The sequence below is a fragment of the Phascolarctos cinereus genome, unplaced genomic scaffold (assembly GCF_003287225.1).
Source record: "Phascolarctos cinereus isolate Bilbo 61053 unplaced genomic scaffold, phaCin_HiC Scaffold_9;HRSCAF=440, whole genome shotgun sequence".
Classification (NCBI taxonomy): Eukaryota; Metazoa; Chordata; class Mammalia; order Diprotodontia; family Phascolarctidae; genus Phascolarctos; species Phascolarctos cinereus.
The window spans coordinates 247,969,764-247,997,542 of record NW_027556402.1 but is presented as its reverse complement, the minus strand read 5'-3'; the positions used below and the strand labels follow the sequence as shown (position 1 = coordinate 247,997,542).

General features: G+C 38.2%; 2 protein-coding genes across 2 annotated transcripts; both read left to right on the top strand.

The window, feature by feature from the left end:
- The first annotated feature begins 10,636 nt into the window (after positions 1 to 10,636).
- On the top strand, positions 10,637 to 15,882 carry LOC110199504 (olfactory receptor 5M5-like). The gene is made up of 2 exons (XM_020974396.2): positions 10,637 to 11,548; positions 13,737 to 15,882. Exons 1-2 carry the CDS (start codon positions 10,637 to 10,639, stop codon positions 13,833 to 13,835), a joined length of 1,011 nt encoding a protein of 336 aa, XP_020830055.1. The 3' UTR covers positions 13,836 to 15,882.
- A 2,584-nt stretch (positions 15,883 to 18,466) lies between these two features.
- On the top strand, positions 18,467 to 19,936 carry LOC110199657 (olfactory receptor 5M11-like). The gene has a single exon (XM_020974537.1). It carries the CDS (start codon positions 18,918 to 18,920, stop codon positions 19,920 to 19,922), a length of 1,005 nt encoding a protein of 334 aa, XP_020830196.1. The 5' UTR covers positions 18,467 to 18,917; the 3' UTR covers positions 19,923 to 19,936.
- Positions 19,937 to 27,779: the final 7,843 nt, after the last annotated feature.

The window sequence follows — 27,779 nt, the reverse complement described above, 5'->3', positions numbered from 1 at the left end:
AACTTCAAAGTCAGCTGTCTATCCATTTTTCCCATGCTATCTCTTAGTACCAGTCTGCTTTGGCACAGCTAGTTTGCTCCCTGAGGAATCCCACAAATTGATAAAATCAACACATCACAGACCCCTCAAAATTATATACATCACTCATATTTAACTAAAAATAAATGCAAATCAGCAAACACATTAAGCATCTATTAAGTGTTATGTGCCAGGAATAAAAAAAGACAAACAATTAAAGAGGAACCACAGCACAGAAGCAAGTGTGTGTGCTGGATCTGGAGTCAGAGAACCTGAATTCAAATCCTGGCTCTATTTTCTATTAGCTTTGTGACCTTTGACAAGTCACTTAGTCTCTTTGGGCTTTAATTCTGTTATTTGTAAAATGAGGCATGTTGCACTTGGTGGTCTCAAAGGTTTCTTCTTCCCCTAAATCTACACTTAATCCTACGAAAGACTTCATCTTCCTTGTTATCAAAGAGTCATTTCAGTTGTATAAACCCTTCATGACCCCATTAGGTATCCTGGCAAAGACACTGGAGTGGTTTGCCATTTCGTTCTCTTGTCCATTTCACAGATGAGGAACTGAGGCAGCAGGGTTGAACGCCTTGTCCAGGATCGCACAGCTAGTAAGGGTCTGAGGCCAGATTTGAACTCGGGAATACAAGGCTTCCTGACTCCAGGCCTGACACTATCCACTGTGCCATCTAGCCTTCCTTACTTAGCAAAATCAGTCAGTTAAGAATCGTCTACTGGGAAGAGGCACATGGTATAGCAGATAGAAATTTTGTCTAAGAATTAGCAAAACCTGAGTTCTGGGCTCCTATCCAACATAACAGTCACTCTGTCAAGAAATATTTATTTAGCACCTACTACGTGCCAACCACTTTGCCGGGAGTACAAACACAAATATAATCCAAGACAGACCCTCCCATTCAGGAGCTCACAACCTAATGGAAGAAGACAACAAGCTTCAAAGTGGGAGGAGAGGCAGATACTGGGCATGAGGGCGGGATGGAGAGGTGCAAAGAAATCCAAAACTTCTACGGGTGAAAAATGGGGAAAAGATGGTGCTGATACGTTGTCACTACCAGGAAGATTATGATGGAATTTTGCAAGGATGAGTTTCCTGGGGAAAGAAGGCATGAGGGTAAGGTCTAAAGAAGTTGGGTTATATGACCCTGGGCAAGTCATGCAACCTTTCTGTGCTCTAAGCAAGTCTCTTAGACAATCAGTTTCAGAGAATGTGCAAACTTACACTGGTAGACATTTTCTTACCAGTCAATTTCCTGAAATAAGAGAAATCACAATATCACTATTCCAGTCCCTATCCTAAAAATAGGAAGCCACTAGAAGACAGGCTACATCAATCCCAAGCTTCATTCCAGGTGAGCTCCATTCCAGTTGGGTGTCGATACTGTTCTATAATGCACTGGAAGGTTTCCCAGTATGCCAGGATCTCTATCTTCTCAAAAGGAAATATCTTGGATTTTCCAGAGCCTTCCGTCTAAAATCCATAAATAAAGCTGATCTGAGGGTGTAATTCATGCTGCTTAGTCTATTTTATACTTCATACAGCCTGCTGCCTAATGCCATCAACCATTTCTATTATACTGATCCCTGCCCCTTTGCTGGTACTGAGCTGTTCTAACACCTTTGTCAAGTAGACAGCCATGCTTATCTCTGCAGGCATGAACCTCTCAAGCTCCATCTTGATCATTCTCATCTCATACATTTTCATCTTTGCAGCTATCCTACGATCCACTCCACTGAGGGGCAATTCAAAGCCTTCTCCACTTGTGGCTCCCACATGCCAGCAGTCACCATATTTTACGGCACTCTCCTCTGCATGTATGTGAGGCCTGCCAGCAAACAGTCAGTGGAACAGAGCAAAATCATTGCAATGTTTTATATCTTCCTCTGTCCCCTATTGAACCCCTTTATCTACAGCTTGAGGAACGAGGGTGTTAAAGATGCCCTTAGGAGAATCTTTGGGGAAAACATTAAAAAAATGAAAAGAAATAAAATGCTCACTATATTATAATGAATGAACAGAAAGAAAGAAAGAAAAGAAACTCCCAGGGGAAACATACAAAATGCATGAGCTCTTTTCTATATACCACAATATACCACATTATATTGAAGAGGATCTCAATAAAAACTGAATGCAACCACGTGGTTGCACATAACGAGCATGGGGTAGTGGGAAGAACAGTGGATGCAAACCCAGAGAACCTGGGTTTAAACAACACGTTTGTTATCATTCGTGTGACCTTGATTATATCATCTAACCTCCCTGGGTCATCTTTAAAGTGAGATGACTGGACTAGATGTCTTCAAAGGCTACTTCCATCTCTGAGACTATGACCTTATGAATATCGGTACTGATGGTGATGGTTTCCTTTTGATTGGATAGAATGTGTCATTCTTTATTTATTTGTTTGTTTATTTCTTTCTTTGTTTATTTGTCTGCTCACTCATTTATTTTTTTCATTCATCCATTCATTCATTCATTCATTCATTCATTCATTCATTCATTTATGGCTAGCCAATGGGGTTAAGTGACTTGCCCAGGGTCACACAGCTAGTAATGTTATGTGTCTAAGGCCGGATTTGAACTCAGGTCCTCCTGAATCCAGGGCGGTGCTCTATCCACTGTGCCGCCTAGCTTTCCCCTTAAATGTGTCATTCTGTTAGACCATAGGGAAAAATATTCTCTAAAGATGGTGATTCTGTTTCCTTGTGAAGCTTTTTTTTAATGAATAAAGAGTAAGTCTTCTAAGCATCTTTAGTTTTATATTGTGTACCTTGACATAGAAATATCTCCTTAACATTTCCAGTTGGTCAGTGCTTATCTTGATCCTCGACAATGTTAATTTTGCAAACGCCATTTGGAATGTAGGAACTTCCTATAACTCTTTCATCATCTAACTCAGGAATCGTTCTTTAAAAACAGGCTTTCCAGCATGTGCTGGCAAGAAGCACCTCTTTTAACCAAGTTTCCAGTACTTCTTCTGTTTGCGAGGCAGTTTAGGTACTAGAAATAGCACTTGACTTGAAATTATTAGAGACCTGGATTAAAATGTCAGATTTTGTATCTACTGGCTGTGTGACCTTGGGGGAATCACTCTATCTCTAGGAACCTTAATTTTCTCATCTGTCAAATACGTGTATTAAATAATTAATTACACTAACCACCTCACAAGTGTTTTGTGTACCTTAAGGCACATAGTCATAATTAACACGTCCATGTGAATCATGACATGATCACAGAAGTATCTACCTTTGCAGATCCCACATGGTACATTCACATTATTCCCTGTGCTACTGAGAAAGTTAGATGTTACACTGAAAACATTTCAGTGTTATTTGTATATAAATGTGATGCGACTGAATCATCATCAGTAGGGAGTTTCATTTATTCTTCCAGTTTTAATAAGGTATTGATATTACTCTATCATGTTTTAATTCACATTGTCCCCATTACTTGAATGGACTATTCTTTCCACCTCTTGTTTCAACTCTCTTGCCAGCTATTTCATAAACAATTCCACACAATTTTAATACCAGGTTTAGAGGTAGAGGCTGGTCAACACAACCAGTGACACCCTTCCCAGGCCTTAATACACTCAGTTTTACAACTCCTGCTCTGGTAGTTAGGCTTTCCTGATTGCCGAGTGCATGAAGACAATTCCCATAGTCACCTATAGCTAGCCAACCCTCCTCAGATTTGACCTTCCTTGTGTCTAGCCACTTGTCCTTCTGCTATTTCCTCTCCCCATTTCCACCTCTTAAAACCATAATCAAACCAGACCTTTAACTTCAGCTTAGATGAACAAACAAATAAGGCCTATCTCTGTCCAATTAAAAACAAAACAATAAAAAAAAACAAAATAAAAACAAAAATGTCACTTTTTTTTTTGGTATTAGCATCACATCACCACCACCCATCCAGTGGATGGATCTATGGAGACTAGAGAAGATGAGCATTCCAATTCAATAGTTATTCATTACTACCTCAATGGTTAGAAAACTCCCTTCACCTATGTTTTTATTTTTTTACATAATCACTTGTGATGAAGGAATAAATTTTCCTCATCCTCCTGTTCTTCTAGCCCCATCTTTGCTCTCTTTGATTTCCCACTGCATCTCTGCCTATCCCTTCCATGGTACCCTTTGAATTCCAATGCTGTAAGGAACCAACTTGCCTTCGTTCTGGGCATTTTCCTTTCATACCCCATCCATTTACTTGTACTCACAAAGACCAGGCCTCTCCTAGATGGCACTTCATTTGTGGCCATCATTCCAGTCCTGGGTGCACCTTCTCTCATAATCTAACCCCATAACCTGATCCTTAGGAGAAAGCAGGAACTTCTTGGTCCCCTCGCCAATGTCACTGACAGACTCACCCACTGCCGCTATCATCCAATAGGCCCTTCTCCTTTGAACTTCATTCTACTAATCATTTTTCACCCCTTTACAGGTCAAATCAGGATTTGGCCCCCAGGTCAGTCTCCTTCTTTGGCATTTAGATCTTCTCATATCTTGGCTTCTTTTTAAATTTTCATTCTGTTGATATTCCACACCGTCCATGCACCCTGCAGTCTAGTCATACTTAGATGCTTGCTGTTACTTACCCATGAAATGCCATCTCTGTGCTTCGTACTGCCTGCTCACCATATTCTGAATGCTCTCTCTCCCAACCTCCAACTTCAGAATCTGATTTCCGTTAAGACACAGATCAAGTTCGGAAGCGAGGCAGTGTAGTGGACAGAGCACCAGCCGTGGAGTCAGGAGGACCTGAGTTCAAATCTGATCTCGGACCAGACACTTAACACTTTACTAGCTGCATAACTGAAGACAAGTCACTTAACCCCAACTGCCTCACAAGTGTATAGACATAAAATGTACAGATTAAGATCAAGTGGTGCTTCCTCCTGGAGGATTTATTCATTTTCCCAGCTGGAAGCACTACCTATTTTATACCTATTTTCCTTCTATTCTTTGTGTATGTATGTGTACCTATGTATGTATGTGTGTGTGTATATACATACACATGTATTTATGTATATGCACATATATATACACATGAACGCATATATGAAATATGTGTTATATTTATATGGTCTCTCCACATTGAATGTGAGTTCTTCCAAGGAAGGGAATATTTTTCTGTTGTTTCTTTGTACCCTCATGCTTAGTAAAGAGTCTGATAAATATTAAGTGCTTAATGAATGTTTGCGGATTAATTATTTGACTAACTGATTTTTCAAGGAGCTCAGTACCTGGCTCCCTTTCCTCCTTTCCTTCCCAACTCCTGTTCTTATATCAGGGGACTTTAACATTCCTATTGATGCTCTTTCAAATACATTAATCCCTACATTCCCTAGTGTTCTCATATCCCACTCTATTCCAATTCAGCCATGTCCAGGGGTGGTTACACCCTGTATCCTACATAGCCTCCCATCATTCCATCTCTCCAATACCTCACCCCTCTGAAACCTATTCTATGCCCTCTTTCTCAATCTGCGGTCCCTTTCCCTTCACTACTTTTTTCTGATCTGTCTCCATGTTCCTTCCTTTCCAATATAACTGTTACACGTAATTAATACCATACTACATTATTTTCTGTTTTCATGTCACAATAACCACAAAAACCACAACCATTAAGATAGTGCCATTTATTATCCAGGCACCATGCTAAATGCCTTTTGTCTCATTTTATTCTCACAACAATCCTGGAAGCTAGTGGTTATCATTATTCCCATTTTTATAGACCTTTTGTTGCATCATCCACAGGAAAGCTGACTCATCTGTGGGCCACTAGTTAATAGGTAAAAAAAGAAAAAACATGATCATGGATTCCATGATTTTCCACTCATTAGGAAAATCAAGGTTGATTCCTCTTGTGAATATTAGGAACTATTCAATCTCTCTGCTATGTATTCATGGTTGGGGGGGGAGGTGAGGAAAAGAGCCTAATTGAACCCCAGGGATTCAGCCCAAAGTGACAAAAGCCTCATAAACATCATTCAGTTGCCATCATGTTTCTATCTTCTTGAAGAGACATTTCTCCTTTTACATGTAAGGTTGGAAATTCTGTAGGCTCTGGAATTCAGAGTATATCACATATTGCTCTGCTTTCAGATTTAATTTGTTTGTGTTTGACGTAGGAATTGTAGAATAGGAAGTGATGAGGAAAATCTTGGTGATGGTATTGTAATGGTTAGAAAAAAAAATCAGCTTATAATTGAAAGTATCCTCCAGAAAGACTCGAATTCCAATCTCCATCTGTACCATACTAGTTTTGTGTCCTTGGGAAAGGTATTTAAGGTGTGGAATTTCACTTGCAAAATACTGATTTTAATACTTCCTTACTCAATAGTTACGAAGAAATCACTATAAGCTTCAAATTCTATACAAATGTAAATGTCTATTCTTCAGTAGGATTGAAAAAAAAAAAGATTTCCTTGCAACCAAGAATAAAGGGGGAAAAATTTAGACTTTTCCTAGAAAAGCATTTCTAATACTTCTGTCATTAGTTAGACATAGCATGCTGGGTAAATCAGTTCACATCTGTGGACCTTCGTCTCCTTATGTATAAGATGAGGGAGCTAGACTTAAGTTTATCTAAGGTCAGGAACATTCAATTCAACAAGCATCTACTGAATTAGGGATATTTGTGAGACTCTGTGCTAAGACTGAAATTGAACAATCCGAACCCTCGAGTAGTAAAGGAATATATATATATATATATATATATATATATATATATATATATACATTTTCTACTAGAGGAAATCTCTCTCTCTCTCCCTCTCTCTCTCTCTCTTTCTATATATATATATATATATATATATATATATATATATATATATATATATATATATATATATACATATATTATAAACACACACACACACACATGTATACGCAAAACACAGAGAAAAGGAAAAGAAAGCAATGCTGAGGAGAGTAGGAACAATTAGAACTTAGGAGACCAGGAAAGACGTCCTGCTGCAGAAAGGGGCAGCAGATCTCTATTCTGAAGGCAGAGGTAAGGAGGGAGATAATCCCAGGTTCGGAGATAATCCAAGACAAAGTCATGGAAAGGGTGGATGGAATGGTACTTCAGGTTGAAACGAATAATCACCCACTCAATTACAATGTATCAGGCAGGCACTGCCCTAAGCACAAAGGAAATAACCAAAAAAATGACAAAAAGGCAGTCCCTACTCCCAAGCAGTTCTCAGAAGTCCTCAAGAAATTCTAGTGAGGGAGACAACATGCAAAGAACTATGGATGAACAAGCTATATACAAATAAATTGAAGATAAACAGAGGGAAAGTACTATCTTTAAGTGATAATGCCTTGGGAATTGGGAAGGCTTCCTTTAGAAATAGAGATTTCAGCTTGGATTTGCAGGAAACCAGTGAGGACAGGAGGTAGAGATGAAGATGGTGAGCATTCCACACAAGGAGGACGGGCAAGGAAAGTGTGTGGAGGGGCAGCTAAGTGGCTCAGTAGATAAGCTCCAGCCTTGAAGTCAGGAGGACCTGAGTTCAAATCCAACCTCTGACACATGACACTTACTAGCTGTGTGACCCTGGGCAAGTCACTTAACCCCCATTGCCTCACCAAAAGGCAAAAAAAAACAGTGTGAGGAGACAAGATGGCATGTCTTGGTCTAAGAAGAGCAAGAACAGTGTAGTTGCATTGCAAAGTATGTGTAAATGAATAAGTGCAAGAAGATGGGCAAGGCAGGAGGGAGATAGCTTATAAAGGACTTTGAATGCCAAACAGAGGATGTTACATTTGACCTTGGAGCTAAAGAGAACTACTGGAATTTACTGAATAGGTTGGGTGGGGGACGAGTGACAAGATCAGACTTGAACTTTAAGAACATCCATTCCACAGCTGAGCACAGCATAGCCTGTAATAGGGAGAGACCTGAAGCAGGAAGACCAACTAGAAGGCAATTGAACTAGTCCATGCATGGGGTGATGAAGGCCTGTACCAGGGAGTGGATAGACACAGTAGAAAAGGGAACAAATATGAGAGATGTTACAGAGCTTGTATTGATAGTATCTGGCAACGGGTGGCAACTGAGATTTAAGCCTGGGTGACTGTTTCCTTAACAGTATTAGGCAACTTTGAAGGAGACGGGTCTGGAGGAAAGATGATAAGTTTTGGACATGTTGAGTTTAGTATGTCCAATGTGAGCAACACTCAGTTGGAAATGTAAGACTAGAGGTCAAAAGAGAGGTTAGGACTGGATAAGTAGATTTAAGAAATATTCATAGCATCCATGAGAGCTGATGAGGTCACCAAACCAATAACAGTTTGGAGAAGAGGGCCCAGGACAAAGCCCTGGAGAATACCCCAAACTGGACAGTATGGCCTGGGCAAAGACGTAGCAAAAGAGATGGAAAAGTAATAATCCGATAAGGAGGAGGGCCAAGAAAGAGTGATGATGCACAAATCTCGAGAAAAGCCTGCAGAGAAGTCCAAAAAGAGGAAGATGGAAAAAAAGGCCATTAAATCTGCCAGTTCAGTGATCATTGGCAACTTGGGAGAGAATGATTTTGGTTGAATGGTGAGGCTGAAAACCAGAATGTAGGGAGCTAAGAAGAGAGTGAAAGGAAAAGAAGAAGAGGCATTGATTGTAGACAGCTTTCTCAAAGAATTTTGCTATAAAAGAGAAGAAAGATATGAGATAATCCTAACAGACCTACGGCATATTAGGATATGCTTAGTTTCAACAATTTAGAGAAAAATTAATTTTCCCCAAACACACACTCTCTAAAGTGTTTTTTTTTTTTGGCAGGGGAAAAGAGGAGTTTTATTTATTCAGATAGCACATAGCCAACTGGGTAATTTCAGTCAAAGATGCTGACTAAAAATAGATTATAAATCAAATTTCTGTACTAATGGAGATGAAAGAAGAAGAAGGTAAGCAAGGATCTATTACTTATTTTTAAAGAAATTCTTTCTGGATTTTTCTGCAGATTTGTATTTTTATTTGTGTTCTGCTTAGATTCTTGTTAGACTTACCGTAAAGCTCTAAATATCATAGAATGAGTCTAAGCCACTGAGGAAAGCCACGTGCAAAAACAACAGATAAATTGGTCGCTCTGTGTGTGTCTATGTGTGTGCTGTGTAGGCATAGATAGCTCACCATATTTGCAAACGACATAACATGTGGAGGAATGGCAAACACATTAGATGACCAAGTCAGCATCCAGAGATCCTGGCAGGCTAGATGGATCATTGAGTGCAATCTTATTAAATGATTCCATTGGGATAAATGTGAATTCTTAAACTTGGGTTCAAAAAATAAAATTCACAAGTACATGGTGAAACACACACACATATGTATGAATTTATGTATATAGGCTTGTATGTGTATATTTCTATATCTACCTATATCTATATCTATCTGGTTTGTACTTACTTATTTGCATGTTGCCTCTCCTATTAGACCCTGAACTCACTGAGATGTGTAGATGTGTGTGAATATGTATGTATGTATGTATGTATACGTATATGCATATGTGTATGTATGTATATATGTACATATGCATGTATATGTATATGTATGTGTGTATATATTTGTCTGTATGCTGTCTCTCCTGAACTCCCTGAGAGCAGGGACTGTTTTTAAAAGTCTGTTTGGATAACCTCAGCCCTTGGCACTATGCCTGGCAGATTGTAGGTGCCCAAGAAATTCTTGTTAGCCGACTGGCTCACTGACTAAACTAGGGCTTTTTAGCCTGCTAAAGACAAAGCTAAGGAGGGGAGGAAAACTGTTTTCAGTTAAGTGAAAGGATGTCACAAGGAAGGAAATTTAGACTATTTGGCTTGGAAATATTTAAGATTGATGTGAAGACACATTTTCTAACAATAAGAATGGTTCTAAACTGGAATGGGCGCCCTCTACAAGTGGCACTTCCCCACTTCTGAAGGTCTTTAAGCCAAGACTGGATGATCACTCGTCAGGCACATTAGAGTGGGACTTCCTTTTGGTTTGGGATTGGACCAGATGCCTCTGAGGTCCCTTTCAATTACCAAATTCTATAATACTGTGATTCTATCATTCCTCTCCCAAATGACAACCCTTTCGATACTTGAAGACAGCCATCTTTTTCCTCTTTTCTTCTCAAGTCTACATATCCCTAGTTCTTTCATATGGAAAGATCTTGATGCCATTCATCATTTTGAAGTCTCTTTTCTGCATGCTTTCCAGCTCAACCACATCCTTTATGAAAATGTGACACCTAGACCCAAAGGCAATCCTGTGACGTTACCAGGAGATAGTACAGTGGGAATATCACCTCTCTAGTCCTTGGCACTCTGTGTCTATTCACGTGGCTTAAAAAAGAATATGCCCCTTTTAGCCGCTGTGAGCACAAGTTAATTAAGTATGAATTTCAAGATCATTAGAATGTTGAGTTCCAGAATAAATCAATTGTTTCCAAATAAACACCCACAGAATGTTTGCTATTCCAGGTCTCTATGGGCCATGTGTAGGAGAGCAAGAACAGAGTGTGGCAGACATGTTAAAGTAAAGGATCATATTTAATGGGAAATGGTCATGTTTATCTTCTCTTTTTCCCTTCTTAGGTATTAATTAAACAAAATGTCCAAGATAAACCATACCATGGTGACCGAGTTCATTCTCTTGGGACTGACTGACCAACCTGAGTTGCAGCCTATCCTCTTCATAATATTTTTACTGGTCTATCTCATCACTGTAGTGGGGAATGTAGGAATGATCGCGCTGATCAGGGGTGACCCCAAACTTCACACTCCCATGTACTTTTTCCTCAGCCACTTGTCATTTGTAGATCTCTGTTATGCCACCAATGTCACACCTCAGATGCTGGTCAATTTTTTGTCTCAAAGAAAAACCATTTCATTTGTAGGCTGCCTCATACAGTTTCATTTTTTCATTGCTTTGGTAATCACAGATTATTACATGCTCACAGTTATGGCCTATGACCGTTATGTAGCTATCTGCAATCCACTGCTCTACAGTAGCAAAATGTCCAAGAACGTCTGTATCTCTCTGGTTGCTGCAACCCATATCTATGGCTTTGTCAATGGTCTGATACAGACCATCCTGATGCTTCGTCTATCCTTCTGTGGCCCTAATGAGATTAACCACTTCTACTGTGCTGACCCACCTCTCATGGTCCTCTCCTGCTCAGATACTTACATCAAAGAAACTGCCATGTTTATAGTTGCTGGTTCAAACCTCACCTGCTCTCTGACAGTCATTCTCATCACTTACATGTTCATTTTTGTGGCCATCCTGCGCATCTGCTCGGCTGAGGGACGGCGTAAAGCTTTCTCTACCTGTGGCTCCCACCTGACAGCTGTCACTATCTTTTATGGGACTCTGTTTTGCATGTATCTAAAACCCCCCTCAGAGACATCTGTACAACAAGGGAAAATTGTAGCAGTTTTCTATATTTTTGTGAGTCCTATGTTAAATCCCTTGATCTATAGTCTGAGGAATAAAGATGTAAAGGAGGCTGTGAAAAGAATTGTCAGAAATAAATTATAGGCTAAATAAGGCCACAATTTCCATCCTATCTGTGTTTCTCCAAGATTACATATAGATGGCCCCCAATAAGTGTTTGCAGATTAATTGCTATTAGTACTAGTATCCAAAGAGACAGCACGGTAGACGTCCAAGAGATATGTAATAACAAGGAATTTTCAGTCCTTGTTAGCCATGGTTGGAGCATATATGTAAACATATCTGTATGTACACACACACATTAGATAGATAGATAGATAGATAGATAGATAGATAGATAGATATAGATACATATATATGAACATATTGAAACCATATACTTCCTTTTTTCACTTTAACAAGTTTTAATTGATATCTTTCCTTTTTATGCCAGTCATTTCTTGACATGTAGTCCAAAAAGCATGGCATATAGTACCTTCCCTTGGAAAAAAAGAAAAACAGACACAAAGACCACATATTTGTATATGTATTATTCATTTGTCTAGAGTCTTCTCTTTTGCTCTCTTTCTTGGGGGGAGGAAATGTGTTTCATTTGTTTGTTCTCTGAGACATTGGAATTTATCTGAGTGCAGACAGCAGTGTGTTGTTCTCACTGACATTACTAAACTCATGCTCATTGTTATCCTGGCTCTACTTTCTTTACTCTGCATTAGTTGACATTTATTTACATTGTCCTGAATTCACATGTGTTTCATATGATACCATACTATTGTATTATATTTGTAAATTACATACAATTTATTCATCCACCCTCCAACTGATCAAACCCACAATATTTCCAGTTTTTTTCCCTACCATATAATGTGCTAGTATCCATATTTAGGGTATTTCTTTATTTTACACTCTTGAGGTATAAGATATGACAAGTCATGGAATCAGAAGGTCAGAGGCTCTGAGTTACTCAATACTATTCATTATGTAATTCTAAATTGCTGTACAAAATTATACATATATATATATACATATACATATATATACACACATACATATAAGGGTGTACACATATGTATGTATGTATATATATATATATATATATATATATTATATATATACACACACACACACACACATACTTGTGTGTGTGTCTGTGTGTATGCCTTCTCAATGTCCCTTAAACATTGCTTAATTCCATTTTTTTTATCATTGCAAATTTAATTCATACATTTCATTAGTAAAATTCATTTTTCCTATTGGATGTTCTAATTATATTTTATAATGGAGGCTGTGTTGGGTAATTAAAATGATGGTACAGTCATAATTTAAAGATTTCCCTTTCAGACCACTAGTTAAAAAAAAAAGTTAAGGCTGAAATCTGTAAGAAGAAACATGATCAAGTTTGCAGTTATCTGACCACGAATATATCATCATAAAAGATTCCAAATATATTCTTCATATCTAAGATAGATCTAGCCACCAGAAATCAATGATAAAACCACATTAAATCTATTAACTAAGAATACCCCATTGTTCACTTGAGAATTGTCCAGCGTTGTCACATGACACTCCCCACCAATTTGCTGGGGAGAAGGTATTTGCTTCTTTTTAGCAATTCTTTAAGAACTGAGTCTAGGACCCTAAATAGTCATTCAAAGTTCTCCTTACACAGGAGGATCTTTGAAAAATGGTATAAATACAGAGCACCCTTGGTTAGATATTTTATATTTCCTGCATGAAAATCAACCTGCAATCCATAATTATTGCTTTTGTGAATTTGTTCAGGCATTGTATATGGAATGACAGTTTGTTCAAGATGGCGAAAATTACACCAAGGGAATAATTTTCTTTTATTTTCTATTTTTAAAAAATTCATTTTGAACTTAAATACAAAAAGACAAAAAAGAACATTCCTATGTACACAGCACAGCATAAAACGAAGATTAAATAGAAAACCATGAATTTCCATTTCACATTTACTTTTTTGGAAACCCATGTAATAAACAGTACATATCATTTTCAAAGTTACCCGACTTTTCCTTCTGTTTACTTTTGTCTTCAGTTGTGCACTTTTCATTTTCTCTCTGCCTCCCCACCCCAGTCTAGAGCTGGCTGCCATTAGACACAGAAATGTACATATGTATAAAACCATGCTATACAGATTTCTATTCTTCAGTTGTTTCTCTAGATGTGGATAGAATTTTTCTTCATTGGTCCTTTGAATCTGATTTGAGTATTTACGATACTCAAAATGACTTAGCTGTTCAAAGATGTTCTCAGAACAGCATTGGCATCACTGTGTACAACATTCTCTTGGTTCGACTCATTTTTTCATGCAAGTATTTCCATGGTTCTCTAAAATCAACCAGATCATCATTTTTATAACACAATGGTATTCCGTCAAAATCATATACCATAACTTGTTTAGCCATTCCCCAATTGAGAAGCATCCCCTCAATTTCCAGTTCTTTGCTGCTATAAATATGTTGGAACATATAAGTTCATTTCCTCTTTTCCTAATCACCTTCAGACAGACATCTAACAGTGATATTGCTGGGTCAAAGTTTTGTAATTCTTTGGGGATAATTCTAGATTGTATTCCATAAGGGTTGGAGCAGTTCCCAGGGAATCATTTTAAAGAGGTCATTCAAACCTCAGAGTCTTCATGGTTTCCCTGTTAGATTTTAGTTGACAACTCCATTTAATGAAACATATTACGCCTCAGCAAAAGACATTTTCTCATACAAGTGTTCATAAAATTATCTTATAAATTTTTTCCACATTTTTCAGTCCATCTGCTCAATCAACTATCTGGGCCTAAATGGCTCGATATTTCAGGTACCTGTTGAATGGGGTTTGCCCTAGAAGATTACCTTTTAAGATCTCTTTTGGAGTTATGAAAATTATATCTTCATTTGTTTAACTTTTTAAACCTAAAACAAAAACAAAACACACAAAAAACAGCTTGATTCTCCTCACTCCAATCAGCTCTGCATATCACACCCAGTTATCCATTTATGTGACAGTTTATGTTTCGAAAAAAAAATGCTATGACCCTAGTCAGATCTCTTCACTTCATTACTTTCTCATTGCTTGCAGAACGTTAACCAACTGGCATCCTAACACTGCAGGCCCTCTAGTCCAGTCTGCATTTCTGATCCTTTCTTGGGTGATCCCCAATGTCAATACTCTCTGTCTTTGACCACCAAGTCCTTCAGTGGAGTAGGTATGGTGACTGATGTTAGCTGCACTCCATCCCAGCCCACTCTGAAAGAAGAATGACCTCAGATCTACCATTAGATGTCAATCTGTTAATTAAAGAGTCCTATTAAAGAGGAACGCAGTACTCCAGCAAAACTGCCTTCCTTGCAGTTCTCTGAAATACTATGTGCTTTCTAGCCTCCACATCTTTTCCCAAACCTCTCTGTCTATAAAATGACCTTGAACATGCAGTCACAGACACAATTCATAGAGCTGGAATGGATCCCTGAAAAAATCTTATCCAACCTATATACGAACATGAAATCCCTCAGCAACATTCCTGATAAATGGCCATTCATCTTTTTCTTGAAGACTTTAAGTGAGGATGAAACCACTGCCTTCTGAGGAAACTTGTTCTGTTGTTGGACAACTCCAATAGTTAGGAAGGTCTTCCCTCTGTCATGCATAGGCTTCCTGTTTTGTAACTTCATATATAGTTCCTAGTTCTGCCCTATGGGACCATGAAAAATGACTCTTATGTCTGACTCTCCCCTTCCTCCCACAGAAGAGCCCTTCCAACACCCGAAGATAACTATTACCTCCTCATCTTCTCCAGGCTTCCTCTGATTTCCACTTTTCATTCATCCAAAGTCTATAAAGCCCATGTGGGACCTGCCCCCCATATAGCATGAAGCCTTCTCTTATCATATAAGGTCATGATGAGCTTGCCTTTTTATTGGCACATCATATACTTCTCTCCAACTAATAGTCTTACAGATGTTCTTGAAGATGTTGAGAGGTTAAGTGAAGTTATTTACCCAGGGTCACACAGTCAACATGCGTCAAAGGCACAAATTTGAACACTGGGCTTCATAACTTCAAAGTCAGCTGTCTATCCATTTTTTCCATACTACGTCTTAGTACCAGTTTGCATAGGCACAGCTAGTATTTAACTAAAAATAAATGCAAATCAGCAAACACATTAAGCATCTATTAAGTGTTATGTGCCAGGAATAAAAAAGACAAACAATTAAAGAGGAACCACAGCACAGAAGCAAGTGTGTGCACTGGATCTGGAGTCAGAGAACCTGAATTCAAATCCCAGCTCTATTTTCTACTAGCTTTGTGACCTTTGACAAGTCACTTAGTCTCTTTGGGCTTTAATTCTGTTATTTGTAAAATGAGGCATGTTGCACTTGGTGGTCTCAAAGGTTTCTTCTTCCCCTAAATCTATGACTTAATCTTATGAAAGACTTCATCTTCCTTGTTATTGAAGAGTCATTTCAGTTGTATCAACCCTTCATGACCCCATTAAGTATCTTGGCAAAGACACTGGAGTGGTTTGCCATTTTGTTCTCTAGTTCATTTTACAGATGAGGAAGTGAGGCAGCAAGGTTAAGTAATTTGTTCAGAGTCACACACCTAGTAAGTATCTAAGACCAGATTTGAACTCAGGCCACATGTAATGTCACTTAGCTATGCAGTAAAAGAGTGGAGTTTTGGCCCCAGAAATTCATTAGCCACTGCTCTGTTTCCCTTGAAGCCCTCTAGTGAGGCTAGACCTGCTAACTCAGGACCCAACCCATGCCAGTGTGGGGCAACTTTTAAGTGATAGGAACTTCTAATTTTACTTTTCACAGCCTGACTTTCTGGAAATTCCCTTTGTTGCTTTGTGTTCTGTCCTTCTGAAAGAGGAAGGAAACCACTTCATGACAATTAGAGAGCTTCATATAGATCAAGTAATCACTCCTCCAGGGAAAGCCCTTCTAGTATGTCAAGCGAATTCTAACATCTCCCCAAGTCTTCTCCTCTGTGGGATAATGGCCTCAGAGGGAATGTGTTTAACTCAACCCTTAGCAATAGGGGCAGTTCAGAACAGCCTCTTGTAAAATAAATTAATGAATCAACTAGTATTTATTAAGCACATAGAATTTTCAGAAAAAATGAGAAGGGAACTGGATATCTTGAGACAAAAGAGCAAGTAGGAATATTTGAAAATATTTCATAAAAGGAAAAGAAACTACTTATGTTGGGAGATAAGGATGGAACTGAGGCAGGTTTTCTGTCTCCCCTTTCTCTCACTAAATGTAATGTATCCAGACAAATCCATCTAGTGCAGAGAACACAGAATTTGAGGGCGCTGAATCTGGGTTTGAATCCTGGCTCTGCCACAGCCTATTACAACCTGTGTAACCTTATAAAAATCACTTAAGCTCTCTGGGATTCAGTTTCTTCATCTGTAAAATGAGAACTTACATAGTTGATCTTGAAGGTTTACGGAACATCTAAAAATTAACACAAAATCTATGGAATTGCCCATTAATACTTCACATCTCAAGGGTTAATAATCAGGGGTGTTACTGTGAAAATGCTTTAGAATTATTGTGTATATTCCCATCTAGGATTCCACTTCATCACAGGATCACAGGATTTAGACCTCAGAAATCACATAATCCAACTTCCTTTATTTTAAAGATGAGGACACATGCTCAGAGAATATAACTGATTTGCCCAAGGACATACAGCTAGCTATTAAGACTCAAAGCTGGGTCTTCTCACTGTACATCTAATATTCTTTCAATTGTTCTTGGATGCCTTTATGGAGAGAGTAGAATGTAGATAAAAGAGGGAGACAGGGATGAGTGCACTGATTTTACAGAGAGGAGAAGGAAGGTTCACAGAGGCACAGTATCTTACAGAATGTCAGTAATTGAGTTGGGATTTGAACCAGAACAATTTGACTCCAAATCTCGAGCTCATTTCTCTACATTGTACAGGGAAAATATGATATTGAGGTTACTGAAGAAAATGTTTCCTCAACTGGAAAAGGTAAGAAAATACATAACATGATACACACTGAAATGTAATTAGCTGGAGTTTTGCCTCTACATTCAGCTGAAGGGAGAGATGTGGGGAAACTTACCTGCTAAGGAAAGATTAGGGATTACAGAGAGATGTTCCTTCACAATGCTCCCTCAATTGTAACTTTCTGGGGATGGGGGAATAACTTAGAAGAAACCTAGTTTAAGTACCTTATCTGCTGCACAGATTTAGTGAAGTGCTTAAGTGACTCTACTCCCAGAGTCAAATATCTATTCAGTTCCTGAAAATACAGTATTCCATCTTCCCTTAGGCAACTTCATCCTGCTCCTATTCCTATGAGACTAAAGCTACCATTCATTCCTTTCCCCTACTCTACCAGACGCATCAGAAATTCACTCAAATGATGGTAAAGGACACTATATCACTGCGGTTGTGTTGTGTATTCTTAAAATAATGCGTTAACACACGTTAGCCTAGTCCTGCATATGCCCAGTCCAGGTTTGGGAACCAGTATCAGTTGTACCCCAAGGACCACTCCATCCCTCCCCCCAAATATCCTAAAAGCTTGTGAGTTTTTAAAATAACTTCACTACTACAGAGGGATTAAATAGAAGTGGAGTTAGAGAATTAGGATTAGTAACAAGTCACTCTTCACACATAGCAGTCTTTTAAAAAATTGAATACAACCATCATGCCCCAAAATTTTCTCCTCTCCAGTTAAATATTCTTTGAAGTGGTTTCATATGATGAGATCATTTAGAATTCTAGGTGCATTGCCCTTCACAAAATATTGTTCATAGAAATGAACAAAATATTCTAGATGTGTCACAACCAGGTACAATTTCCTTCTTAGTCTAGGACACCATGGGTCTATTTGTATATAAAACCATTTACATTCAATATTTTGGCTGCCATGTAATGCTACTGATTAATAATAATGAGTTTGTAATACCTTCCAACTTTCACTTCCTCAAATCAAACTCTCAAAGCCATTCAACAATTTGCTGCTCAAGAGCAAAACATTAGGATTCATCTTTTTGTGTATTTTTATGTGTTTATGTTTAGGGGTGTGTGTGTTTAAAACAGAAGGCCTTTAGAAATGACAGTCTGAAACACGAGAGAATTTTGCAAATTTCTTCAAAAAGAAATTCAGTGTGCTTTCATGGATTAATACTATACTTGGTGGCAAAAAACCTACATGCGATTCCAGATGCCTTTATATTGCAATATTGGGCAGATCTTTTATTTCTCATGGGCCTGTTTCCTTCTAAATGAAATCATCACAGCAGCAGACATTCTCTGTGTTGTTTGGAGTTGTTGTGAAGGAAATGTTCTGTGAAATGCAAAGAGCCACATTACATTGATTTATTTCTCCTTTGTTTCCATTAATGTCAGAAGACCACGAAGACCCAGAGAAATGCCAAGGCAAAATAACAGCACCAGAGTAACTGAATTTATTCTCCTTGGTCTCACAGAACGTCCTGAACTACAATATATCCTGTTTGTTGTTTTCCTTGCAATCTATATGCTCACCCTATTAGGAAATGTTGGAACGATCATTTTGATCAGACTTGAGCCCTGCCTGCATACTCCCATGTACTTTTTTCTTACTAACTTGGCTTTTGTAGACGTGTGCTATTCCTCCAATGCAACCCCACAGATGCTGGCTAATTTCTTATCAGAAAGGAAGACCATTTCCTTTGCTGGTTACTGTGTGCAGTGTTACATTTTCATTGCTTTACTGCTCACTGAGTTTTACATGTTGGCTGCCATGGCCTATGACCGCTATGTTGCCATCTGCAACCCACTACACTACAGTGTGAAGATGTCCTGGAGAGTCTGTATCTGCCTGGCCACCTTCCCCTCCATCTGTGGCTTCTCTGACGGGCTTCTCCAATCCATCCTGACATTCCATTTGTCCTTCTGTAGATCCAACGTCATCAATCACTTCTACTGTGCTGACCCTCCTCTCATCAAGCTGTCATGCTCTGATCCCTATGTCAAAGAACATGCCATGATCATCTCGGCTGGGTTCAACCTCTCCGTCTCGCTGATCATCATTCTCATCTCCTGTGCCTTCATCTTGGCAACCATTCTCTGCATTCGCTCTGCTGAGGGAAGGAAGAAGGCATTCTCCACCTGTGGTTCTCACATGACGGCTGTTACTTTGTTTTATGGTACTCTCTTCTATGTGTATGTGAGAACAGCCACTGATAAAAGCGTTGAGGAATCCAAACTCATAGCTGTGTCCTACACTTTTGTGAGTCCTGCGCTCAGCCCACTCATGTATAGTCTGAGAAACAGGGATGTGAAAGCAGCTCTGAGGAAGGTGCTCAGGAGGAATCAACTGAAGACGATGGCTTCAAATGCATCACAGACCCTACTTATTTCAGTCAAATGGCCCTGTGGTCGGATACATTGAATGAGTAATGTGTCCAGTGTGCCAAAGTCTCAGTTTCTATATGAGGGAAAGGAATGGGACAAAAATTAAGATTATACAAAAACTACAGATTTCTTGCACATTTTAACCTCATTTCATATCAGATTTTACATAAGTAGCAAAGAAACTGTCCTAAAAAATCATCTTTGGTGCAGTTCTGAGCAGAGAAAAATCCAAATGCACACAGAGCCTTTTCAAATTTCCTAGTACATTAGGAATATTCCCAAAATATGGGTCTGACCACAGCACTCCACTACTCTAAGAAATCCTGTGGCTCCTCATTCATTCAAGAATGAAATTCAAACTTCTCTGTTTAGGAATTAAAGTCCTTAACAATTTAACTACACTTTGGCTTTTCAAATTTATTATTTTTATATTATAATATTATATTTTATTTGCTCTATAACATTCCCCTTTACAGACTCAATAGTCCAGCCAAAGTAGTTTTCTGGCTTTTCCATTCATGCTCTGTTTCATCTATTCTTTCCTTTTCAATTTTTTAAAACAATTAAATGCATTTTATTTTTAATTTATGGAATACAACAAGTATTTCCATAACACATTATAATTTAAAAAAATGATTGCACATGAAACTTCAAATCTACTATGTACAACTTGCTATTTCTTTTAAATACACAATAAAGTCATCATGTACGTTTATGTTTTCTTTTTTCTTCCCTCTTTCCTCCCCCTGCCCTAGAGATGGCCACCATTAGACTCCAATAGGTATATGTGTGCATGTGTGTAAAATTATGCTAACATGCTTCTATCATGCCCGTGAAAGCGTCTCTATTCACCTCTGTCTTTTAGAATCACACAGATTTCTTCAAATCTCAATTCAGATGCTCATTCCTCCACAGGGCCCTTCTGATTCTCCCAAATGTAATTTTCCTTTCCTTCAAATAATTTAATATTTACTTTTTATCTATTTTATACAGTTAGTCAATCATTCAAGTAAGTTAGTCCTCTAGGATTTAATAAGCAGGATATGAAGCTCTGAGAATACACATACAAGTGGAAAGAAATATAGTCCACACTCTCAAAGAGCTTACATATTAATGTAGAAAGACACCAATTAAAAGGAAGTTGAAAAGAGGAGTGAGACATGACTGGTTTGGGTTGTTATCTAATTAGAGGAGTGGAGGTTATTTCAATATGTATATCCTAGAGCAGGGGTGAGGTTTCAGGAAGAAGAACAGGAGCATTGTACAGGAGGTCTGGGCAGGATGGAGAGAAAACACACATGTACATACATGCATAAATACATGCACATATATCCATAAATGTGCATGTACACATCTATCCATTTATGTCTATAAAACAATTCATATATATCCATTTCTAGATATACAGATATGTGTGCATACATTTATGTATATATGTGTATGTATATATGTATATGTGTGTATGTATGTATGTATGTATGTATGTATGTGTGTATATGTGCATATATGTATATGTGTGTATGTATGTATGTATGCCTGCATATGCATATATTTGAGTGTATTCTGATGTTTTTCCCCACAATAGAACATAAGTTCCTTGAAGGGAGAGACTGGTTCATTTCTTTCTTCCTCACACTCAATAAAGTGCTTAATAGATGTTGATTTTCATTGAACTGACTACAAGCTCGAAGGTCATTCCCACATTTAATATCGCGTTATTTCATGTATTTGAAGACTTATTCTGTGATAATGATCTGTTTGGTTTAAAAGATGATCCATGATGCAATGTGAAGGAGTATTTCCAAACCCAATGATAGCAAATGAAGTGCAAAATATACCAAATAAATATACCTGCCATTAAATAAGTAATTCAATATTACATAAAACAAAATTCATAGTATCACAAATCTAATTAAACATTTTTAGTAAAGATGATTCCACCAATTGCTATTTCTCTCTAGGGATATTTACCCAAGTGACTCTTGATTCTTTGGAATGTGCTAGAAAATGTTTCAAGGAGAAAAGCATCAAACTGCCAAGAAGGAATAAGGTCACACAGTGAGACTCATTGAGTGTTCCCATGGTAGCTCACTCTAGATCTCACCCTTGTTGGCATGTAGGTCTGTCCACTGCAGTTTTCCTTCTCTCTGTGGCCTGTTTCATCCCACTTAGGAAACAGCAGGGTGTTAATGGGGGATCTCTGAATGTAACCTTACAGACTGTGCTCAAGGAAATCAGTGAAAGTGGTAGCATCTCTCAAAAATGTTATAAACACTAAACAAACTGTAGAAATTCTTGGGTGGGAGAATTCTGTTCTGGACATTAGAAGACATTTTCAAATACTCACAGAGCTGTTGCGGCAACAAAGAAAAGCTTTGGGAAACTTCAAGCATTATTGAAATGGCAGTATTCCTCACATAAGAGAAAAAATTATCCATATTTCCATGGATCTATTGTTCAGTTATTTTTCAATCATGTCTGACTCTTCATCTTCATGACCTTTTTTCTCCAAACGAGGTCATGAAGAGTCAGACATGATTGAAAGTTTTCTTGGCAAAGATACTGGGGTAATTTGCCATTTCCTTCTCCAGATGATTTTATAAACAAAGAAACTGAGGGAAATAGGGCTAAGTGACTTGCAGAGGGTCACAGAGCTACTAAGTGTCTGAGGCCAGATTTTAACTCAGGAAATGTGTCTTCCTTACTTCTAGGCCCAGCATTCTACACATATGCCCAATATACTTCAGGAAATTAGGAACAATGATTACATTGGTCTATCCTGGCTTTGAATTCAGGTTTGGCTGATTTAAATTAGCGTCAAAAAGTTGGAAACTAATTGTAAGTTACTCTAATAATAGAAGGCAAATCAATTAACTAAGCTTATTGCCATCTTATTTAGTTAAATTATATGTGGAGTACATCATACAAAATGCCAAGCTGGAAGAATCAGAAGCTTGAATTATGATTGCTAGGAGAAATATCAGCAATCTCAGATATGTAGATGATATGACTCTGATAGCCAAATATAAGAGGAATTAAGAAACCTATTAATGAGGGTGAAAGAAGAGACTATAAAAGCTGACTTGAAACTTAACATCAATAAATTCAAGATCTTGGCAACTTATCTCATCACTTTCTGGTAAAAAGAGGAAGAAGAAATGGAAACAGTGTCCCATTTTCTATTCTTGGGCTCAAAGATCACTCCAGATGATGATTGCAGCCGTGAAATTAAAGGACACTTGTTCTTTGGGAGGAAAGCTATGGTAAATCTGACAGCATACTAAAAAGCAGAGACAGCATCTTGCCAATAAATGATCATGTAGTAAAAACTACGGTTTTTCCAAGAAAACTATGTTTTTTTTATGGCTAAGAGAGATGGACTATGAGGAAAGATAAGCCCTGTCCTATCGATGCTTTTGAATTGAGATACTGGAGAAGACTATTGAGAAGTCCTTGGACAGCAAGATTAAATGAGTTAAAACTTAAAGAACTTGGGGTGGCAGAGCCAAGATGGTGCAGTAAAAGCAATGATTCGCTTGAGCTCTTCCTGAAACCCCTCCAAGAACTTGTAAAAAGTGGCTCTAAACAAATTCTAAAGCAGCAGAACCCACAAAAAGACAGAGTGAAACAAATTTGCAGCCCAAGACAACACGGATGGGTGATTGAAAGTTATACAGCACTGAGCTCCAAGAGAAACTTAGTTCAGCATGGTTGTGCAGGCAAAACAGGCCTCAGCATACCTGGAGCACCCTTCAAAGGACTGAATCAAGGACAGCTGTGGCAATTTCCAGTCTTTTCCACCCACTAATGCCAAAGACAACTTAAAAGGTCAGTAAAGAAAAAAGTCTGTGACTGCAGTAAGAGAGAAATCCTGTCCTAGCCTAGTCCCTGTGCATGGCCCCAGGGTGGTGGCTGCCTCCAGAGCTTCTGTCCCACAGACTGAGGGGGAATCGAGTGACTGATCAGATGGGGATTTCATGAATCTCTTTGCTGGTGCTGATGCAGGATTCTCTTGCTTTGCCCATGCTTGGATTTGGGTCAGAGTTCTGGGTGGCAGTCCTGGGGTGAGGAGGAGTGCTGGTGTAGTGGAGCTCATGGTGGAGGCAAAAAGGGAATCCTCCTCACACTTCCAAGGGAGAAAAGAGTGTTTTTGGTCACTCATAGACCAGAACACAGGCCAGGAAAGGAGTAAGGACCTCACTCCTGATCATACCAACTTGGAAGAACTGCAAAGTTACACGTCCCTAGAAGTATTTCTGAAAATAGTAGCACAAAACCCCCAAAGCTTGGGACAGTACATTCTCCACACTGGATGCAGACCCCTACCTTAACAAAGATTTTAAAATTCAAGTAACTGGCTGAGATCATGAACAAACTGTGTAAAAAAAATAAGACCATAGAGTCTTTTGTTGCAAAGAAGATGAAAATATACAACCAGAAGAACACAACAAAGTCAAAGCTCTTACATCCAAAGGCTCCAAGAAAAATATGAATTGGTCTCAGGCCTCAGAAGAGCTCAAAAAGGATTTTGAGAAGTAAGTAAGAGAAGTAGAGGAAAAACTGAGAAGAGAAATGAGAGTGATGCAAGAAAATATTAAAAAAAAATACTAGTCAACAGCTTGCTAAAGGAGACTCAAAAAATATTGAAGAAAATAACACCTTAAAAAATAGCCTAACCCAAATGGCAAAAGAGGTCCAAAAAGCCAATGAGGAGAAGAATGTCCTAAAAAGCAAAACTGGCCAAATGGAAAAGGAAGTCCAAAAACTTACTGAAGAAAATACTTCCTTAAAAATTAGAAGGGAGCAATTGGAAGCTAGTGACTTTATGAGAAATCAATACCGTGTAAAACAAATCCAAAAGAATGAAAAAAATAGAAAACAATGTGAAATATCTGACTGGAAAAACAACTGACTTGGAAAACAGATCCAGGAGAAAGAAATTAAAAATTATTAGATTGTCTGAAAGCCATAAAAAAAAAAGAGCCTGGACATCATCTTTCAAGAAATTATCAAGGAAAACTGCCCTGATATTCTAGAACCAGAGGACAAAATAGAAACTGAAAGCATCCACCAATCACCTCCTGAAAGATATACCTAAAGGAAAACTCCTAGGAATATTGCAGCCAAATTCCAGAGTTCCCAGGTGAAGGAAAAAATATAGCAAGCAATCAGAAAGAAACAATTCAAGTATTGTGGAAATACACTCATGATAACATAGGATATAGCAGCTTCTACGTTAAGGGACTGCAGGGCATGGAATATAATATTCTGGAGGGCAAAGGGGATAAGATTACAACCAAGAATCACATACCCAGCAAAAATGAGTATAATCCTTTAGGGGGAAAATGGCAATTCAGTGAAATAGAGGACTTTTAAGTATTCTTCATCAAAAGACCAGAGCTGAGTAGAAAATTTTACTTTCAAATACAAGACTCAAAAGAAACATGAAGAGGTAAATAGGAAACAGAGATCACAAGGAGCTTATTAAGGTTGAACTATTTACATTCCTCTATGGAAAGATGGTATTTATAACTCATGAGACCTTTGTCAGTATTAGGGTAGTTGGAGGGGAAAAAAATTATATGGAGAGATAGAGAGAGAGAGAGAGAGAGAGAGAGAGAGAGAGAGAGAGAGAGAGAGAGAGAGAGAGAGAGAGAGAGATGGCACAGGGTGAATTGAAGATGAAGGGCTGATATCTGCAGAATAAAATTAAGATGTGAGAGAGGATTATACTGGGAGAAAAGGAGAGGCAGAATGGGGTAAATTATCTCACATAAAACAGACAAGGAAAGGCTTTTACATTGGAAGAGAAATGGGGGAAGGTGAGAGGGAATGAGTGAATCTTATTCTCATTGGATTTGGCTTAAGGAGGTAATATCATACACACTCAATTGGGTATGGAAATCTATCTTACCTTACAGGAAATTAGGAGGGAAGGGGATAAGAAAGCAGGAAGATGATAGAGTGGAGGACATATTAAGGGAGGGGGTAATCAGAAGCAGACACTTCTAAGGAGGGACAGGGTGAAAAAGGAGAATAGAATAAATGGGACCAGGATAGGATTAAGGGAAATATACTTAGTTTTTCACAACATGACTACTATGGAAGTGTTTTGCATTACTGCACAAGTATAACCTATATCGAGTTGATTGCCATCTCAATGAGGGTAGGTTGGGGGGGAGAAAAGGAGAAAATTTGGAACTGAAAGTTTTAAAAAATAAATGTTAAAAATTGTTTTCACATGCAACTGGGAAATAAGATATACAGGCAATGGGGTATAAAATCTATTCTGCCTTACAGGAAAATAGAAGGGAAGGTGATAAGAGAAGACGGGGAAAATAGAAGGGAGGTCAGATTAAAGGAAGGGGTATTCAGAATGCATGCCATTTTGGGGTGGGGGGAGGGATGATATGGGGAGAAAATTTGGATCTCAAAATCTTGTGGAAGTGAATGTTGAAAACTAAACAATTTAATAAAAAACCAAAAAATATTTAAAAAAATTTTTTTAAAAACCCTTAATTTACACTATTCATTGGAAGGTCAAATATTAAAGCTGAAGCTTAAATACTTTGGGCACATAATGAGAAGACAGGACTCATTGGAAAAGACCCTGATATTGGGAAAAATTGAAGGACAACGAAAAAGGGGATAGCAGAGGACTAGACAGATGTTGTATTGAAGCAAGAAACATCAATTTGGACATAATTTGGGAGATAGTGGAGGATAGAAGGGCCTTGTATACATGGTCCATGTGGTCATGAAGATTCAGATATGATGGAATGACTGAACAACAACTATAATTAAAACAAACAAACAAACAAACAAAAAAGGGAGTAGTAAAGATCCTTACAATGGAGGGAGCACCCTCATGTAAGAAATCAAAAATATTTGTGAGTGTAATAACGGGAGTTGATATATACACAATGCCACACATATACATATACATTTATATATACATATATATAAGTGTGTGTATGTATACATATATATATATATATATATACATACTCACACGCATATATACACACATGCAGACATGTGCATATATACATGTGTACATATACGCACACATACATACATACATAATACATGTTTACAATAAGAAGGCACAAAGGAGAATAAAGGGAATCAGGTAATCTACAAAATGAACAATAATCCCATGATTTATCAAGAGTTGCTTATTAGATTACAAATAATGGTATAAATAAACACGTATGTCCTAGGCCTTGGTTGAGTAACTTCTTGCTTGGCCTCAGATTCCTCATCATTGCTATGACGTAGATTCCATGAGGTCTAAAACCTATTCTGTGTCTAAAATCTGATAATTCTTTTTCTCTTGTGACTTGTTCCACGATAATGATCTATTTTGGATAAAAGATGATCCGTGATGCAATCTGATGGGATATTTCAACATCGTAGGTCCCAGGTGAACACCAAAGAAATTCTTCATACAAACTCACTTGGAAAACAAATAAGTAAATGGCACAGCATCACACAATCCAAACCCATGTTTACAGCAAAGATGATTTCACCAGTTAGGACTTTTCTCTGGAGACATTTACCCAAGGGACTCTTGCTTCTTTGGGAGAGATTAGAGAAATGCTTCAGGGAGAAGGGCCTCAAACTGCCAGAAAGGTATAAACCATCCACCCAGATTCTTCCACAAGACCTCAGGTGTCTCTAAGAAGAGTTTGCCCTTGCTTAGGTAGGTTGGGCCACTTGGACCATTTCCAAATTGCGACTCAACTTTTCAGTTGTCTGGCCTGTTTTCATTCCATTGAGGCAGCAGTTGGGTGGCAATGTGGGTAGAGTCATGCCTGAACAGAAGCTTGAAGGCTGTGCCAACGTAATTAAATGCCTGTGGCTGGCATCTGTGAGCACTTCATAAGAAAAG